General features: G+C 38.0%; 1 protein-coding gene across 1 annotated transcript in view; it reads left to right on the plus strand.

The window, feature by feature from the left end:
• Positions 1 to 20,719, plus strand: part of LOC116463226 (regulator of G-protein signaling 17) — a 118,266-nt gene that overhangs the window by 79,095 nt on the left and 18,452 nt on the right. Inside the window, exon 2 of the mRNA XM_032146239.2 lies at positions 6,094 to 6,237. Coding sequence (XP_032002130.1) covers positions 6,119 to 6,237 — 119 coding nt within the window. The 5' untranslated portion in view covers positions 6,094 to 6,118. The remainder of the gene's footprint in view (positions 1 to 6,093; positions 6,238 to 20,719) is intronic.

Raw genomic sequence — 20,719 nt, forward strand, 5'->3', positions numbered from 1 at the left:
TTTTTTGAGTTTATTTTTGCATGTATTATCACTTGGAGGTGTAATTTTTTATATGTTTAAGTGCAAATATCTCAGCACCATTTTTGAGTAGTCTGTCATTCCTGAATGATAAAGATGCATACTCTAATTTAAGCCAGGATTGCATAAATGCCTGAATGTTACTCAGCTCTCTGAGAGTTTTATTATTTTGATCTATATATCTGTTCCCATGCCATTGCCTAATTATTATGACTTCTATATTATTGATAGAACAAACACCCCCCCTTATTTTTATTTTCAGACATGTCTTGGTTATACTTTGCCCTTCAGTTTTCCATATAAGTTTTAGAATTCATTTGTTAAGTTCCATGAATGATTGAATTAGAATTTTTACTGCAATCACATTGAATTTATTTATTTATTTATTTATTTATTATCTTGAGAAAGAGTCTCCCTCTGTCACCCAGGCTGGAGTGCAGTATTGTGATCTTGGCTCACTGCAAGCTCCACCTCCTGGGTTCACACCATTCTCCTGTCTCAGCCTCCCGAGTAGCTGAGACTACAGGTGCCTGCCACCACGCCCGGCTAATTTTTTGTATTTTTAGTAGAGACGGGGTTTCACCATGTTAGCCAGGATAGTCTCGATCTCCTGACCTCATGATCTGCCTGCCTCGGCCTCCCAAAGTGCTGAGATTACAGGTGTGAGCCACTGCACCCGGCCTTGAATTTATAAAATAATTGAGGACAATTAAGATTTTGGTCTTCCCACTTGAGAAAATAACCTAACTCTGTATTCAGGTCTTATTTTATGTTTTTTGATAAAGTTTTGTAGTATTTCTATAAAGTGCTTATACAATTTTTGTTATAAATATTAACAGTTACTGTTTTGGTTTTGCTATTGATTTGAACTATGCCTTTGTTTCTTTTATATATTCAAATTCGTTGTTGCTAGTGTATTAGAAGTATATGATATTTTAAAGCTTAAACTGGCATCCCTCTTGAACTGCCTCTAATACTTATCTGCCAAATCTCTTGGAGTTTTATGTTGATAACCATATCATTTGTAAATAGTAAAATTTGTATTTTCTTTTCCAATTTTTATTTATTTTTTCTAATTTTGTTGCATTGGCTGCAAAATAAAAAATTTTGAATGTTGGGTATATAGACTTTATTGTTTTCTTCTTATCATTAATAGGAATGCTGTAAAATTCACCATTCTACAAATATTTGTGTACCTAGTATGTGCCAAGCATTGTTACAACAGTGAACAAAACAGACAAAAGTGTCTACCTTCATCAAATTTATTGGCTACTTGGTTAGACAAACAAACAGGTAAAACTTGTAGTATGACTAGTGATGATACATTATATGGAGACAAGTTAAACAGGAAAGGGTAAAAGATCATACTGGGGATGGGGTGAGGGAGTTCATTTTTAAATAAGATGGTCATGAAGGCTTCAAGGAGAATGTAACATTTCAGTAAATACTTGAAGGAGTGAAACCCCAAGTGTGGAACAAATGCAAAGGTCTTGACACGTAATTGTACCAAGCATGGCTGAGGAGCAGCAAGGAGGCCGTTGTGATTGAAACAGAACAAGAGGCAGAGAAAAGGAGATACATTCAGGGGAGTAACAAAAAAGCAGACTGTAAGAACTTCATTCTGAATAAGATGGTAAGCCACTGGAAGTTTTGGATTGGATTTGAATGGAAGAGTCTTTCCTGAAATTATCTGACTTAGGTTTGAAAAGCTCATACTGGCTGCTGTCTTGAGAATAGAATAAAATGGAATTGTAATAGAGGGAGATAGGAGGTGGTAGAAACAGAAGATGGGTAGCGGATACCAGTTAAGAAGTCTCACATTTGCTGATCTGCTGATGTGACATTCAGATGAAATAGAGGAGTCAAGGATGAGTCCAGGATTTTTTGGTGTGAAAAATGAGAAGGATGAGGCTTTTCATTCAGTAAAATTGGAGAAACTGTGGGAAGAACATGTTTTTGGGAAAAGATAATGAGGGCAGACTAGAGCATGTTAAGTTTGAGAAAGCCAAGTGAAGATATTGAGTAGGTAGTTGGATATATGCATCCTGAATTCAGGAAAATTATCTTCACTGGGCATGTAAATTTGAGGATTTTGTACAGAAAGCTGGTAGACCCAAAAAAGTCTCAATGAGTTCATCAAAGAAGTGATAGAGAAGAAAGACAGAACATTGTGGCCATTCAAAATTTGGAAGCGAGGAAGATGAAAAAGAAACAAGAAAATAGACTGCAAAGAAGTGATGAGAAAGCAGACAGGTGAGTGTGGTGCCCAGGAGGCAAGAGAAGAAAGTATTTCAAAGAGGGTGGAGTTAAAATAGTCAGTTTGGACTACTATAGACAAAGCATCATAGTTGGGTAGCTTAAAAACTACGTAAATTTGTTTTTCACAGTTTTGGTGGCTGGGAAGTATAAGATCAAGGTGGTGGCCTATTTGGTGTCTGGTGAGGGCCTGCTTCCTGGTTGGAGAAGATTGTCTTTCTGTATCCTCACATGGTGGGAAAAAGCAATCCAGTTCCCTGGCCTCTTCTTATAAGGGCACTAATCCCATTCATGAGAGTTCAGCTATCATGAGCTAATTACCTCCCAAAGGCCCCAGCTTTTATTACCATCACAATTGGGGTTTGGACTTCAACAAATAGATTTTGGAAGGGCAAATTCTGTCCATTGTAGTGTAAAATGCTGTTGGCCCAGAAGGAGATGGCAAAATAACTCTTGGACTTAATAACATGGGGACATTGAGATGTCTACAAAATCTTTTTCATTAGAGGGTTAGGTCAGCCCACCCATTTTTGTAATTGATGTAGTCTTAAATTTAATTATTGACTGTATCTAAACAGAGAAATGTAGACTTTTATTTTAGCCAGGTCATTAAGTTCAGCATCCTATTTTACCAGTTTCAGTTCTTGTTTCTTGTATTCTACCCCTTCCCTCTAATTTTGTTTTCTTCTGACTGAAGTAGGTTCCAGCAAATATTTGAGTAATCAACTCAGTGAGTTTATCAGAAATGATCTTCACTCTCGAATTTTTGTTTAGCTGCATATAAAATTGTAGGATGATTATTATCCCTCAGCACTTGGAACACATAACTCCATTGCCCACCATCTTCAGCATCTACTATTGCTCATGGAAAGTCCACTGGCAAGCAAAGCGTTACTTGTGTGTGGGTAATTCAGCTTTTGTCTTTTATCTTCTAGATGTGTTTTTACTATTTTAAGTGTAGATTTATTTTTATTTTTATTCATCCTACTCAGCATGTGGTATACTCCTATATGTGAGGCTTTGTTCTGTTTTGTTTTCTTCCAATTCTAGGGAGTTCTTGGCCAATTTTCCTTAAAATATTATGACTTTGCTGACAATCCATTATTTCTCCCCTTATGAAGAAAGTCTTGTTGGGTATATAGTGGGGCCTTTCAATGTTACTGGTCTGCTTATCTCAATTCTCCTTTCATGTTTTAGCTTTCCATCGCTCTTTGCTGAATTCTGAGTATATTCCTTGGCACCATCTTTGGGATTGTTTGGGAAAGAAATGATTATGTGTAAATCTTTTAATAGCTATTTGTGTTTGTTTTTACATTCCCATTATGTCTTTTCTTATTTCATATTTGCCAATTTTTGTTTTATAATTTATTTTATTTTATTATTTATTTTAATTGACAAATAATAATTGTACATATTCATGGGGTACATAATGATGTTCCAGTACATAAAATGTAGAGTGATAAGGTCAGGGTCGTTAGCATATTCATCATCTTAAACATTTATCGTTACTCTGTGTTAGGAATTTTCAAGATCCTCTTTCCAGCTATTTGAAACTATATATTATTGTTAACTTTAGTCATCCTACAGTGATGTAGAACACTATAACTTATTCCTCCTATCTAGCTGCCATTTTATATCCCTTAAAAAATGTATCCATATCCCTCCCTTACTCCTACCCTTCCCAGCCTCTGGTATGCTATGTCCTTCTTTTTACTTCTATGAAATCAATGTTTTTTTAAACTTCTACATATGAGTGAGAATATGTGGTATTTAACTTCTGTTCCTTGCTTATTTCACTTAATATAATATCTTCCAGTTCCATCCATGTTGCTGTGAATGACAGGAGTTCATTTCTTTTTAATGGCTAAATTAGTATTCCATGATGTATATATACCGCATTTTCTTTATTCATTAATCTGGTTTTGGACACCTTGGTTGATTCCATATCTTGGCTATTGTGAATAGTGCTGCAATAAACATGGAGGTGCAAGTATCCAAAAGGCATCCAAATTGGAAAAGGGGAAGTCAGATATGTTTTATAATTTATTGTTCTCCCTTTTAAATTGTATTCTTTATCACATTGTTTATCTTAAATATATGTTTGTTAAACTAATTTTAGGTGATTCTGTTATTAGCATTTGATCAGGAATATATTAATCTCCTAATTGTTGAGTTGGTTGTCTGTTTTCTGGTGTTAATATGGATTTTTGCTTTCAGTTAACACATTGAGTGAGAGATGTATTTCTTACTGTCACTTACTCTTCATAATGTAATGCTTTTCATTTGTTTCCACTAATCCTGTAAGACCCTTAGTCTTGAAGCAGCTCTTTTATCAGTATCTCAGAATTCCCTGCCATCTGGCAGTGATTTTGGAAAATTCCCTGACCCAGTCACTGAACAAATAAGCTGATTGGCTGAAGTCTAATCTGGATGGCTTTCTCTGCATCCTACCCTTTCTGCAACTCGGCATCACTGAATAGTAGAAATTGTTTTTTCAGTACCTTTTTATGAATGGCACAATCACAGCCCCTAATTTTATGCAGGCAACCTGGAATCAGATTCCCACTCCTCATAGGGGAGCATCTGACACCTCACTGGAGTGTGGGACTGTTGCCCGCTTCTGTTTCAATATCTGAATAGCATAATTACTGTGGCTTTAGGCCCCATTTACCTACCACTGTGGTTTTCTACTCTGTTTCTGGTCGAAAAATATGTTTATCTGGTTTTCAAGAATACAGTATTTTTTAAAGTGGTTTATCATTGTATTCAGAACTGAAAATATAATTGTAAAATAATGAGCTCATAATGCCAAAATAACCGAAGCACTTTATAGTTTTAAGTACTGCTCTCAGCCACACGTTTGACAATATATGTGTATGATTTACATACATTGCATATTTATGAAAAACATCATTCAGTAGATTGCATTACTTTTTCTAAGAGTTCATGCTACATTTGATATTACTCAAAGACAAAACTTTTTATTTTAATCCTCAATACAGTCTTAGATCAGGATTGGTCCTATAAATAGGTAGCAACTCATTTGGCCTCATTTATAAGATCATAGATAGGACATTCTGTATCCCAATATTTATTTTATCTGCCATGATACATAAATTCCACCAGAGTAATTCCCCTGAATTTGATGACTTTTATTTTCCCCCAAGTCTCTGTTAAATAAAAATAAAGTTGGGGGATGGAAGAAGAGAAGCTAATGCCTTTGCAACACTGACACCTCACAGAAGATCAGGCCTTTTGGTAATGTTATTAAGGTTAGGCCTCTGGAGGATGAGTCAAAAGTGCCAAAGGCTATTGTGTTTCAAAGGAAGTGAGAGGGCGCCAAGAATAAACTTGATCTTCCTCATACTCTTATGTAGTTAGAAACCATGCAACAATCATTTATAAAGCTCAATTTACCTTACTGTAAACATTAGTGGAAAAACGAGTTACATACACCCTCTATAATCACTGAATGGTGTCCATAGAAAAGGCAGATTTAATCATTGTTGAGTAAAGAAGGAAGTTAAAAATAAATTTTCAAACCTTATCATATTTACTTTACCAACAATCTTGATTACATGGTAACTTTGTTGCTATAATTTGATGCAGCAGATCAAGGTAGACGTTCCTCCCCAAAGTTTTTAGTATATTCTTCTAAAAAGTTTTCCTGAGAATTTTTAGTTTGACTTCTCAAGCTTCCTTGTTTTACCTTTTCTTAAATTACCTCCCTCCTCCCTTAGTGAAATGAGACTTCCTTCAGCATAGGCAACTTATCCTTATTGCTTTTTTCATACCCAATTTTTTTTTTATCTCTTTCAGCCAACTGGGTCCTGAAGTAGCTGAAATGCGAAAAAGGCAGCAGTCCCAAAATGAAGGAACACCTGCCGTGTCTCAAGCGCCTGGAAACCAGAGGCCCAACAACACCTGTTGCTTTTGTTGGTGCTGTTGTTGCAGCTGCTCCTGGTATGTCATGTTACCTGTAGGATGCCACACCCAGGCTTGGCAGGCACTAGCGTGAACATGCATGCCAACTCTCAGAACTGTAGAAACTGCTCAACATGTCTTTTTTTGTTCTTTCTTTGCAAGTAGGACTTATTGAACACTATCATTGGTTTAATGCAAATAATTTCACAAACAAAATATATAATATTTCCCCAAAATCTACATTTAAATTGATAGTAAGGTAAAAAAAAAATGAAGAGGTGTTTTATATCATGTTTTTCTCCATCCATGCTTCTTAAAGATATGGGTAAAAATGAGATTTTAGTTACATTTGTATTTATCAATAAGCAATATTCTCCAATGTTACAGTCAAGAACATTAAAATAACATCTAGTAATATTGCATGTAGTATTGAATTTTTTTTTTTTTTTTTAGTTCTCTGCTGCTACTTGATAGGGTGTTGAGCATTCAGCTGCATGACCAGATAACTGTAAGTCAGGGTAACAACCTCTGCCCAGAATTACTGCCAATAAGGACAGAGAGAAGAGTCGTTGACTCACAACTAGCTATCTAAAAGGTCAGTGGCTGTGCTTGGAATGAAGTCCAACTCAGTTCATTGTAAAATCCTGAAATTAGAGCCAGAGAACCTGCTTCCCATTGTAGTGTTATCACTGGCAGTCTCTGGGACATCATGCAAACTCATAATCTCTTTGTCCTTTGATTTCCTCATTGGCAAAATGATGAAGAGTTAGACAAGCTAATTCCCAAGGTGCCATCTAGTGCTAAATGTCCATGATCCAGGGAACTCAGAGAACCTGCTCGAGTTCCGGATTCATAAAGTGCCTGACATTTATGCAGATGAGATTCCTCAGGGGGATGCTAGACTTTATGGAACTTTCCTTTGAACCGTACATTTTGGGGTCTTTTAACATCCAGTTTACAAGTGGATCTTCTAGCCCAGCAGTGGTCTTCTGGGTCTCCCCTGACTACTTCAGAACCTAGAGAAAGGCCCATATGTTGGAGTCATCTCTCTGTGTATTATCTCTACAGATTCCCAACATATTTTGAGGTTTTTTTTTTTTGATATGGCAAAATGTTGTATCGTTGTGGCCAAAATAGAAGGTAAAGAGGGCTGTACTAGAGTGGTACCCTTGGTGATGAACAAGCTCCATCCACTCTAGAAAACTCCAGTTTCAGAAAAACATCAGACATTGTAGTAATCTGGAAAGCTTAAGTAGTTTTTGTAAATATCAATATTGCTTCCCAGATGATGATTCTTTGTTACAGAAAGTCATACTGTATTAGTCCATTTTTATGCTGCTATAAAGAAGTACCTGAGACTGGGTAATTTATAAAGAAAAAGAAGTTTAATGGACTCACAGTTCCACAGGGCTGGGGAGGCCTCACAATCATGGCAGAAGGTAAAGGAGGAGCAAAGGCATGTCTTACATGGTGGCAGGCAAGAGTGCATATGCAGGGGAACTGCCCTTTATAAAACCATCAGATCTCGTGAGATTTATTGACTGTCATGAGGACAGCATGGGAAAAAACCATCCCCATGATTCAATTACCTCCCACCGCATCCTTCCCATGACACATGGGGATTATGAGAGCTACAATTCAAATGAGATTTGGGTGGGGACACTGCCAAACCGTATCATATACATAATTTGTTTTCTTTCATTATTAAGCCTTAATAATTTAAGATGGAGGAAACAGAGTTTGAGATGAAGTAAACATTTCAATCATAGTTGTGTAGTGTTTTTCTGTGTCATGCCTAAAGAGATTATCTAGCTCTGGCCTTAATCTGTGAAGTACCATGTAGTGACTTACTATAGTGGTTCTGAAGTCAAACTGCCGGGGTTCAAATCTTATCCTCACCCATCTCTATCTGCATGACTTTCAGCAAGTTAGTTAAATGCCAGTAATAAAAATCCCTGCCTCTTAAGGTCATTGTAAAATTAAATGAGAGAAAATACATAACAAGCCAAGAACAGTGTCTGACACATAGTAAGCATTTAATAAGAGTTAGCTCTCTGGGCTATGGAACACTTCATATTGGAAAATAAAGATCACTTTAAAGAGGAACTGGCTTGAAATACTGTTTTAAAAAAAGATCAGTTTGTAGCTATAACACAAAAATTATCTTGGAAAAGAAAGCTATTTTATTTTAAATTCTGTATAAAACATCACCAATATATTGTTACATAAGGTTGAGGAATAGTCTTCTAGTGCTCATTTGCACTATACCAGATTCCTGTAATCGGTATATGATTTTCCTTAGCTGCCAAAACTTATTTCTAAATTGCTTTGGGATTAAAACACCAGAACAGATAGAATACTGAAGTTTCTTTGTGCTATATGTATTAGCTGCCATATAAATATTTAGTGAGATTTGCTTTTATCAATTTTTAAAGGACACATTAAATAACAAAACATTTAATATTAGCACATGAGCAAGAGATTATTGCAGTACACAGACAATAGATGAAGAACAAAACAGCTTTTGGAAGCTGCATCAACTCTCTACACCTCTAGAGTAGATCCCCAAACACTGGGTACGTTGGCTGCATGCTCTGTTAGCTCTAGACTAGCAATGCCCTTGTCAGGAACTGCATTTGTTGTCAATGAGCATTGGATGCCTGAGTCTAGGCCATAAAATATACAGTCTATAAATTTACAAGTCCTTCTATATATGATAAATGATATAAAATTTCTAAGTATTATAAACCACTTGATTATTATTTATTTATTTATTTGTATTTGAGACAAAATCTGCTCTGTCATGCAGGCTTGATTGCAGTGGCACAGTCACAGCTCACTGTAAGCTCCAACTCCTGGGCTCAAGTGATCCTCCCTCCTCAGCCTCCCCAGTAGCTGGGACTACAGGTGCATGCCACCACACCTGGCTAATTTTTTTTTTTTTTTTTTTTTTTAGTGGAGTCAGTGTCTTGCTATGTTGCTTGGGCTGGTCTTGAACTCCTGGGCTCAAGCAATCCTCATGCCTCAGCCTCTCAAAGTGCTGAGATTTACAGCCATGAGCCACTGTGCCTGGCCACTTAATTTTTTTAAAAGGATAAAAGTTAAAGTTCCTTGAACTATGGATTTTAATTATGACTATATTGTCTTACTGCAAATGAAAATGTCCTTTATCCGTATGTTTTTAAAATATCATTATTTTTATACTTCAAGTTTATAAAAGAAAATTGTAAAGGCTTTCTGGAGTAAAAAGAAAAAGAAATAAATGTTCTCCAGATTTTCCAGGCTAGGTCAAAGGAGCAGAACAAAAAGAAACACTAAAAATGTAATTTAGGGACTAAAAAAAAAAAGTTAGAAATCAAAATATGAAGTAACTGTCATTCGTGAATGGGACCAGTTGTCATGTGGCTGAATTTACTTCCTTTTAAGGAAATAGAGTGGTAGGAAAATAAATTTTTGTATCTAGTAATAAATATAAATACCTCACCCTAAGCTTCATGTTATGGGTTTTTTAACAGTGTAATATTTCCCTCAAATTCGCACTTCTCATTCATATTTCATTGTCAGCTCATCTCTCATTTTTAAATTGATTCCTGTCTTTATAACATTACCACCACATTTTTGTGGGGGAGGATACAGAGAGTGAGTACGTAACTGCTGAATGTTTCCAGTTTCTTTCAAAATTCTAAACTGTTTAGACAGGCTTCATAGTGATTTAAGCTGACCCATTCTCTATCTCTGTCATAGAGGCACTTTCTCCCCCCACGTCAGTCTCTTTCCTTATCTCCCTTTTCTCCTCATAGCCCTTGAAATTAAAGAAGAGAAAACAGGAGGATGAGGTTTAGGACCATTGACATCCTTAAATACACAAGCAATGGATGCCCAAATCCAGGGCATAAGATGGACACTCTATAAACATGCAAGACCTTCTATTCATGGGACTAAGCTAGGGTGAAGAGACCATTTTGTCAAGACCATTTGTTTACAGGTTCAAGGTTGACACTGGCAAGTGGAATGTCTTGTTTCTTCAGATAGTAACCTTCTTCCCTTTTCTTTATAAGAAAGAAAACTTTGAAAGATACTGAAGGCTCCTCTCAAACTGCCTTCAGTCAGGACAGTGTGAAACAGTGAGGTTGTTCAGATGCTCACAGGTGAGATAACACATATAAAAGTGCAGGGCAGACTAGAAACTGCTGTGTGCTTACAAAAAGGAGGGGCATCGAAATGGCCACAGGAAAGGTAGAGCTTTCAAAGTTTATTATGAGCTTAAAGCTTATGTTCAAATTGTCCTACGAACTCTCTTGCAACATCATTCAGAGGTTGCATTAAAATAACCCATGCTACTTTTTCACGTAAAATCTTCAGGTACGAATTCCTCTTTTAACACTGATGCTTCTGTGGGTGTCCCATCAAGCAAAACAGGGTTCCCTGTGTGAAAATTAGAACTTCAGAGACCTCAGCTACCATCTCTCCAAAATGTTTACGTTGCCCTCTGCTTGGCATATCATGGTGGTGAGATGACGGCTGTGGAGGGGAGAAGAATGAAGTATCACTGGCCACAGCCCTGGCTCTAGCTTGCAGTTTCCAAGAGAATGGTTCTGTCTTTAGCTACTTTATAAATTAGACTTAGGTATAAGCTTTCATTTGAAAAAAAAAAAAAGTTTGGAAAATGTTGTGTCTATTTTTACAGGTAAGGAAACGGATGGCTTGCTGATGTCAGTAGGCCCATTAGGGATCGAGGTGGAACTGAGATGCAAGCCTCTGAATGTCTAGTCCATTGTTTCGTCCACTTTAATGTGACACTTCCAAACTTTTCATTTCCAGGTTTGATATAAGCCATTTCCAAATACAACTTTCTCAGTTGAATTCACAATCTCATGCACTCCCGGGTATTGCCCACGAGATTTGGCCCACTGCACTGGACTCTTCTCAAGAGAGATTGGTCACAGACCGAATTTAGTAAATTAACTAGCCTTTTGAAAGCTAAAATTGTCTCTCTTTTGGATACATTAGTTCCCAGAGTTTCCAGACCATGGGATGGATCTCACTGAGTAAATGTTAAGTGCTTCATAAATATGCTTTGGGCTGCCCCTCCCTCCATTTCTAACAAGTACCATGGCCTCTATAATTCAAAACAGTGCAAAAATAATGTCCTATTTTATCCTCTGATGCTGTCACACTTTAGCTCTCTGCCAAAGGAAATACTAAGATGCATGCTTTAAAAGTCAAAGGATATTTTTTGAAAGGAAAAACAAAAATCCATGCCTGCACCATGGTAAAGAAACCACTCCCTGGAAATAAAACTCCTCACACATGCAAGGTGAATCATTTCATCTGAGGCACCAGGGAATACATGGTTTCCTCTGTGCCTGTCACCCTTGGAGAGCTGATTCATCTCACATGGCAGAATATGTTATTCCTGCAGAATAACTCACACTGCACAAGATTTCCAGAGTACTTGTAAACAGACCATCATACATATCACTTACAAAGTAGCAATACAGAAGTCTCCAGTTTGGAAATTCCATCTTGCCATGGCATGGGTAAATTTCCTCAATGTTTTTATCAGTTATATCAACTTTACACAATCAAAAGACATCTATCAAAATGAACCCAAGTTTCTCAGGCCTACACAAAACCAGAGTGGACAATAGGACTATGGACTGAATGAGAGTTAATGGTAGAAGGAGCCTCACTCTGGTGAAGAAGTCCAGAGTCCCAAGAAGCCAGGAGGAAGAAATTGTAGATAAAGAGGTGGCAGGTGCATTTGTTGACAGGGCTCTGCACAGTGAGGTCTGCTGACCTCAGATACCCCAGTCAGCTTCAAGGTTCAGACCGGGACAGAAAACTCAAATTTCAGCCAAAGCTGACTCACTGTACGTGGCAATGTAGTGAGGACTATGTCTGGATGGGCCAGGATGTACCAGAGTTTCAGGGATGACCTTGGTAATGGACTGGTGCTGTTCATACCCGTGGCCATGGCTCCCTCTGCCCTAGAGAAGGCTGAACACATGAAAGGTCAGAGTTTGACTCACCAACCCACTGAACCATTTTTTATACGAGTGATACTCCTGTCTTCCCCATGTTTTTGTTTTTTAGGTTAATACCTTCGGTAAAAATTATATTACATAGATCTTGTATTTGAATTCACAAAACTCCATATTGGTCATTGCTGCCAGGCATTTTTGTAAACAGATAACTGAAATTTCATGCATTAAAATAGCAAAAAAATAGGCCAGGTGTGGTGGCTTATGCCTGTAATCCCAGCCCTTTGGGAGGCCAAGGTGGGTGGATCATGAGGTCAAGAGTTCGAGACCAGCCTGACCAACGTGGTGAAACCCCGTCTCTACTTAAAATACAAAAATTAGCTGGGTACGGTGGCGTGTGCCTGTAATCCCAGCTACTCAGGAGGCTGAGGCAGGAGAATCGCTTGAACCTGGGGGGCTGAGGTTGCAGTGAGCCAAGATCGTGCCACTGCACTCTAGCCTAGGCGACAGAGAGACTCTGTCTCAAAAAAAAAAAAAAAAAAAAAAAAAAGCAAAAAATACGTTTTGGCTTACATTATTTGGCCAGTATTAGTAGGTGTTTAATATTTGTTGAATGAGTGATGGATTTGTATTTGCCAATTGAGCCTACTTTATGAAATATAAAAACTTGTGTCACAGAAATTCTTTTCAAAAATTACAGGCACATTCTCCCAGGCCACCAGATTTTTTTAATGCACCATTTTTTCTTCATGCTTCTGTGTGTGTGTGTGTGTGTGTGTGTGTGTGTGTGTGTGTGTGTATGTGTGTTTTAAAGGTAGTAGTACTACTAATTAGTAGTACAGAGGGGCATGAATTTGCGGAGGGAGCACTAAATCTGTTTAGCCTTTCTGGGATATAAAGTCAAGAAGAACAAAATAGAAGACTAGGGAGATAGGCAATGACAAATAATCAAATATCTTTTACACCTTATTAAGGAGTTTACACCTTTTTAGAGATGGGAAGCAATTGAAAAGTTTTAAGTAAGGAGGGGACAAAGTCCATTTTATATTTTAAGCATTCTCCTGAGGGAAGGGAAAATGTATGGAAGAAAATACAAAAAGTAAGGGGGATGTTAAGAGACTTTTATAATAGCCTTGGTGAGAGATAGTGGGGCCCAACAGAAAGAGACAATAAAAGGGATGGAGAGAAGTACATATTCAAGAAAAAATTAGGATATACTGCCAAGAATTAGTGATAGACAAGAAAGAGAAGGATGACTCCATATTGCTTGCATGAGTAGCTGGGTTGCTGGTGATCCTATCAAATGAGAGGGCACTGCAATAGGAAGTTATTTAGGCCAAGGATACAAAGATGAGTTCAACTTGCTCTGATTGAGGTATCCAAGAGTTAGTTGTATAAATGAATTTGAAACTTGCAAGGCAAGCATGGATGAAATATGACAATCTGGGACTCATCAGTTGCAAGAGATGAGAATGATTGGCACTGGTAAGTATTCCAGGGTGAAAAGCAGGGAGCTACAGACAGAAACCTCAGGACACACCACATTTAAAGAACAATGGAGGAGTGAGAGAGTTGCAAACACAGTGGAGAAGAAGTGATGTGAGAAATGACATGCAAAACGCAGCAAGGGGGCTGGGCACAGTGGCCCACAACTGTAATCCTAGCACTTTGGGAGGACATGGCAGGAGGAAAGCTTGAATCCAGGAGTTCGAGACCAGCCTAGGCAACATAGTGAGTCCCCATCTCTACAAAAAATTTTTAAAATTAGCCAAGTGTGGCCGGGCGCGGTGGCTCATGCTTGTAATCGCAGCACTTTGGGAGGCCGAGGCGGGCGGATCACGAGGTCAGGAGATCAAGACCACAGTGAAACCCCGTCTCAAAAAAAAAAAAAAAAAATTAGCCAAGTGTGGTAATACACACCTGTAGTCCCAGCTACTCAGGAGAGTGTTGTAGGAGGATGGGTCGAGCCCAAGAGTTGAGGCTGCAGTGAGCCATGATCACATGACTGCACTCAAGCCTGAGTGAGACCCTGTCTCAGAAAAATAAAATAAAACACAGCAAGGGACTGTTACAGAAGCCAGGAGAATTGAGAGTTTCACAAAGGGAAATGTGAGGTTGCAAATACACCAGAGAAGTCCAATACAATAAGAATCATAAAACATTCTGTGATTTGACCAACCAGGGGGGCTTCTTGGTGAACTTTGAGAGAACCAAGTTCTTGGTGAACTTACAGAGAACGAAGCTTCTCTGTAAGATGTGCAACGAGGAAGAACTTGCAGAAAGAAAAGCTACTGACAGAGAAGATGAGTGAGCCCCTCTTTGAAGACTCTAAGACTCCATATGCTCCTCCTTCAAGGTGAAGGTTTGCTTTGAGAGAAGTTGGAGTTTCCTTCCTGACTCATTCAAAGCAAATTATTCATTTTCCAAGGCAATATGAAATTCAACCATTCCAAATCCAGGTCAACTTTATTAGCTACCTGGACAATATTTAACGACTTCCTCCAGAAAATTCCAATCAATAATGCAAAAATGAGGTTGACTTCTTTGCTACCCTTACTTATAAAATTTCATAGTTGCGTTACACCTGATTAAGTATTAACCCTACTTTTGCTTCTCTCATTAAAATTCTTCATTATTTCTTATGGGCCTAACCTACTGTCTTTCATGGTCTAGGTGTGGTAGACCTATTACAATCTGCCTGCTATTTTAGGACATGATTCAATAATTACTTGTTCTGTTTTTGTCAGATAAGACAATCAAATTCACTTTTTGTGAAAATGAAATTGATTTTATAATTATGCTGGACTGGGTGCTATAATTTATATCATGTATAAATGCTATAAAGTCCATATCTTTGTTTCAGATATTAATATATTATGTATTAATGTACATCTTTTTGCATGGGAACATCTGTTCCTAAGTGAAACACAAATTTCTGTCACTGACACTTTGTGTATAAAGCAATATACTTTTATTTTTTTGAGAGAGTCTTGCCCTGTCACCCAGGCTGGAGTGCAGTGGTGCGATCTTGGCCCACTGCAACCTCTGCCTGCCAGGTTCAAGCAATTCTCTTGCCTCAGCCTCCCAAGTAGCTGGGACTACAGGCATGCACCACCACACCTGGCTAATTTTTTTTGTATTTTTAGTGGAGACAGGGTTTCACCATGTTGGCCAGGCTAGTCTCAAACTCCTGACCTCAAGTGATCTGCCTGCCTCAGCCTCCCAAATTGCTGGGATTATAGGCGTGAGCCACCGCTCGCAGCCAAAGCAATATAGATTATTTAAAAGTACAGAGCCATTTAACTGCCAATTCCATAGTAATAGTGGAACAGTAACTTCATGTGTTTCGTTCTAGAGGTAGTCTTGCCATATTTGACAATTACGTAAATTCTAATGGCATGTCTTTCTTGGAAAGCTGACTTTCAAGAGGCTGTATGGGATAAGGAAAGACCAATGGCACTGGAATTTTACAGACCTGAGTACATTCCAGTTTTATCACATGTAACTATGAAACCTTTGGCAAGTTACTTACTACCTCTGAGCCTCGGTTTCTTCCTCGGTAAAATGCGATTACTAATGTACACAAATCCCTGCGTAATCCTTTATTGATAGGTATTATTTCTGTCCCTTTTCAAGTCTCAGGCCCAGAGGAATTTACCAGACTGTGTAGGACCTGGCTATTGCAGATCCTACAGACCTGGCAATGTTCTGTTTGCATGTTGTCAGTTAAGGTAGCAGATGCTGTTTCTTCAGTCTGTATCACTTCGCCCTTCCCAACTCACATTAATCGGCACAGGTATATGTCAGAGCAACCCCGGAGCATGCACTGCACAGCTACAGGACTCCCAGAGTGTTGTAACTTTCATATAGCAGGATTTTGTTTCTCTACAGATCAAGATTGTTGTCTTCCATGGTGTCTGTTCTCAAGGAAGCCCCGCACATTCATCCTATACGTATTCACACACACACACTAACTGGAAAATGCGAGGGAAAGGATGAATGGGTAGATGAATGAGCAGTCCTGCCAGCTATCAGATATATTTCTGAATATTCACTAACAGGGTTTTAACTTTTTCACTCTCCTTTTTATGATAGGGACCCAGCCTTCTAAAGTCAGAAGCTTGAGCTCCAACTGAACTAATGCACTTGACACAGATGATCGCATGCCATTTTAATAACAGTAACACTATTATTGCTCCTAACTAAATAGAAGTCCATTTGGCCTTTTCACATCTAAGATAATTTGCTTTCCCACTAAGGCATTCACTTAGTTATAAATTATAGGTAAAATTACAGTGGGTTGAAGGAATAGCTCAAAATAGGATTTTAATCAACGTGAGAACTGAGGTATAGAAGATTCTGATGATTGGCGTGTATTTTTAATTTTTATTTTATTTTTATTTATTTATTTATTTATTTTGAGATGAAGTCTCACTCTGTAGCCTAAGCTGGAGTGCAGTGGTGCCATCTCGGCTCACTGCAACCTCCAACTCTGGGGCTCAAGCGATTCCTGTGCCTCAGCCTCCTGAGTAGCTGGGGCTACAGGCACGCGCCACTATGCCTGGCTAATTTTTTGTATTTTAGTAGAGACAGGGTTTCACCATGTTACCCAGGGTGGTCTCGAACTCCTGAGCTCAGGCGATCTGCCCACCTTGGCCTCCCAAAGTGCTGGGATTACAGGCATGAGCCACCACGCCTGGCCTGGCATGTATTATGTAAAGTATATCTTTGTATTCAGACCTGTAATTCTCTTAATTTTAAGGAAAAATAAACTCTGTTTATGATAAATAAGAAGCTTTGGTCATCTAACTGAACATAAACGTACAGTGTAGATTTCGATTTTCACCATGTGATTACTTGGTAAATGAAGTTGGCATTCCGAATCAAATCAATGTGTCCATGAAGGAAATGCGGGGCTTGGGGTTTCAAATGAAAATTTAATATAGATAAAAAGATGGAATTTTTGATAGCCATCTTTTCGAACAGATGCGTATATAGAAAGAAATTGGCAGCAGAGAGAATCAGAGAATGAAGAAATTTGTCTTCAGTTTCCATGGGTCAAAAGAAGAAATGAATGTTCACATACCACCCAAACAGAAATTGAAATAGTATGGAGAATCCATTCTCAGGATGGCTCTTTTAAAATATTGTAAATAAAAAATATTTCCTACCTATTCGTAGTTAAAACCCTTTTCTAATTTATTTGTTCTAAGAATGTATGACCTAAGTTCTGTATTATCCCAGCATGAGACGGTGGAATGCAAAATGACTTCTTATCGGAAAGGATAATGACAATGTTAATAACAGTATGCCTGCCTGTTTTTAAGACTAAAGTATTCCCAAATCAAATGACTTTGGGCCGGGGTCTATTCAGAATATTTTGTAAATACCAAAAAGGAAAAATGGTTGCAGTTATGCAAACCTCCCGAGATTAAGTTTATCCTCTTTGAGTTTGATTATTACACTCAACGAAAAACTGAATGACTCCTTTTAGATTCCTTAGAAAGATATAATTATCAAAACTCCTTAAGAGAATGAATAGACTTTTTTTTCAAATAAGGATATTTATCCGCAGAAACTTTTTTTCAGTTTTTTCCTTTATTCTGACTTGGTTAAAATATTGTATTTATAAAGGTAACACAGCCATCTAGTGGACAGATATTTGATAGCTGATTATTTTACTTGACTTTAAGTTCATGAAACAAAAGCTTAAGCCAAATGAAATACTTGTTTCATGACACGCGGTACATGATTACAAAATGTGGAGTGAGCCTTTAGAGGGGCAACATGGGGTATTTTTAGGCAAGTGTTTTATAACATTTCCAGACACAAATTTCTAACCACTGTTCCCATCCCCACACACCCCACTCAAAACCAGACTCTATTATAAAAATGTAGAAATGAAAGAGGTGAAGTTCAAATCATAGGTTTAACATTGAGTTTCTATGTGTCTGAAATGTTGTATGTTAGGTGGTTACCAGCCCATCTTCTGGTGTCTTTTTGGTTTGGGGTTTTAGTTTTTTTGGGGGGTGGGTAGTCTTTTGTAAGTGAAACATCACTTATTCTCCTTTCCTTGTTGCCCTCTCCCGAAGTTATCTTTGCTAATGGAAGAAAGTCGTACTTCCCAGGATGGCCCTCCTCAGCCATAGCAACACCGTCTGCAGTCATTAACAGTGTTACTTTTGTCCTTCCTCTTTCACACTTTGCTGTCAAAACCTTCTATAACAACTCCTTTTTGTTCATCTCAAATTCCAGGGAATTGAGAAGTTACTCTTCATCAAATTCTACTGCAAACTCAGGCCTCTGGGCAACAGCTCCTGTGGAGTGATAGCTGTGGGATGATACCTTAGAGAGGGCATTTATACTCAATGCACTGGATTGTACTAGGAGGTTTATTTTTCCAAACCTTAAAGAAAAATCATTTGTGTAAACACTTGCAATACCACAATTAACTCTTCTATGTAAAGAGAAATGGCATTGCAGAGTGAAAATGAGCCTGAGACAGGAAGTCAGAAGATGTGAATTCCAATCCTAGTTCTAGTAAGTTTGAGTTGTGGGTATTGTGTAAGTCAACCCCAATAACTGTTTCCTTGTAAATAAAACAAGAATGACTAATAACAACTCCCCTGCTTACCTTCAAGGACTATTTTGAGGAGGAAGTGACTCCTCAAAGTAATGGATGAGGAAGTGTTGTGTAATAATGACAAAGGAAAAGTCTGTATTTACTCAGGTGGAAATAAAAAGCTCTTTGGTAAACTTGGAATTGGAATTTTAATATGCAACCAACTTGCCCTTCCATTCAACTAAGCATCTGTAATGGCCTTTTTGTCACAAGCTTTTATTTTTTGTTTTACATCCTTATGAAGTAGTTCATTGCCATTATCCCCATTATGAATGGTGAAAACAAAGCATGGAAAGCTTAAACCATCCTGAAGGAGGTATATTCTATATTTGGAGTCCACCTCATCATTTTCTTGGATAACACATACTTTGCTGCCTGTTTTAATCTCCTGGTCCAGCCCTGCAACATCTGATATGTCCATTCTGTTCTACATTTGTATCGTGCTCCTGCATGATTTTATCCCCACTCTGAATGAGATCCCCTTTGTCCAGGTCTCCATCTGGCAAACAACTGCCCATTTTCAACCCAATTTAATCATTACCTCTTCTGTGAAGCCTTTCTCAATTATCTTATGCAAAAGCACAGGTACCATCAAGGGTGTCTAAGAAACCCCATATGCACAATTCTGTCCGAGTTCTTATCACAATGCCATGTGATGTTTATTTATCCTTCTGAGGTCCTCAATAGCAGAGGCTTTGTCTCATTCATTTTTTATGTCCAACCCAGGGAACGTTGCATGAACCAGTGTTTCATACACATTACTAAAGTGTTGCTAACTCCTCTAGTATTTACTGTGATATCTTGAATGCTGAAAATGAAATATTTAAAGAATAATCTACCAATTCATTTTCAGAGCCTGAAGGATGTTGATTTTATTTTTGCACCAGGAACTTTGAGGTAGAAGCTGTTAAATAAAAAGAAAAGATTGATATCACAATGTGAGACTATTTCAATATTGAATAGATTGCTTTTACCATTGACAGTAGTTCTCTCTTGGAGCCTTGATGTCACACTGTATTAAATTTAGGCATCTTATTGATTCTTCGGTTTAATTTTTCCGTAAATATATGTGGTTTCCTGACCAGCCTCTATCCCAGAGTTACCATGGCTACCGGTAAGTTTTCATCTTCTTTGCAACCATTTTAACAGTTTTTCTTAAGAACCAATTGTTTTCCTTACAATAGAAAACTATCTTCCAAAATAGACCCTGCGCCTATCCATGATGACAGATCAGTAGATAAACTCTATAATTGGCAGCAGGTAATGTTTTTTCTCACTTCATTGTCCACACTCCCCTGTAAACAAACAATCCACCCACATAGAGAGGGGGCACATTTTCTTAAGTTCTGAAATGTCCCAAGTATTTTTCCTCCCTTTTCAAAGTCACTATTTAGAAAATCTCTAATGGGATTTTAAATGCTTATTTTAGTATATTTGGCCAAGGATATTGGCACTTTTCTTCCATAAAGTATTTAAGGTTTGATCAAGACCCCCACAGTGAGCACTGTGTATGTGTTTAGTTCTCCTTGTGGCTTTTATTGCTTAAAAAGTAGAAATGTTAGTTTTAAATGTTACATACATAAAAGTCAGTGGGGGAGTGTCTCTTCTTGGAGAGATATGGGCTAAAAAGAAAAAAAAAAAAAGACATGTAATCCCAGCAGTTTGGGAGGCCAAAGTGGGCAGATCACAAGGTCAGGAGTTCAAGACCAGCCTGACCAACATGGTGAAACCCTGTCTCTGCTAAAAATACAAAAATTAGCTGGGCCTGGTGGCGGGTGCCTGTAATCCCAGCTACTCAGGAAGCTGAGGCAGGAGAATCACTTGAACCCGGGAGGCGGAGCTTGCAGTGAGCTGAGATCATGCCATTGCACTCCAGCCTGGGCAACAGAGCGACACTCCATCTTAAAAAAAAAAA

This window comes from Hylobates moloch, unplaced genomic scaffold (genome assembly GCF_009828535.3).
Source record: "Hylobates moloch isolate HMO894 unplaced genomic scaffold, HMol_V3 SCAFFOLD_29, whole genome shotgun sequence".
NCBI lineage: Eukaryota > Metazoa > Chordata > Mammalia > Primates > Hylobatidae > Hylobates > Hylobates moloch.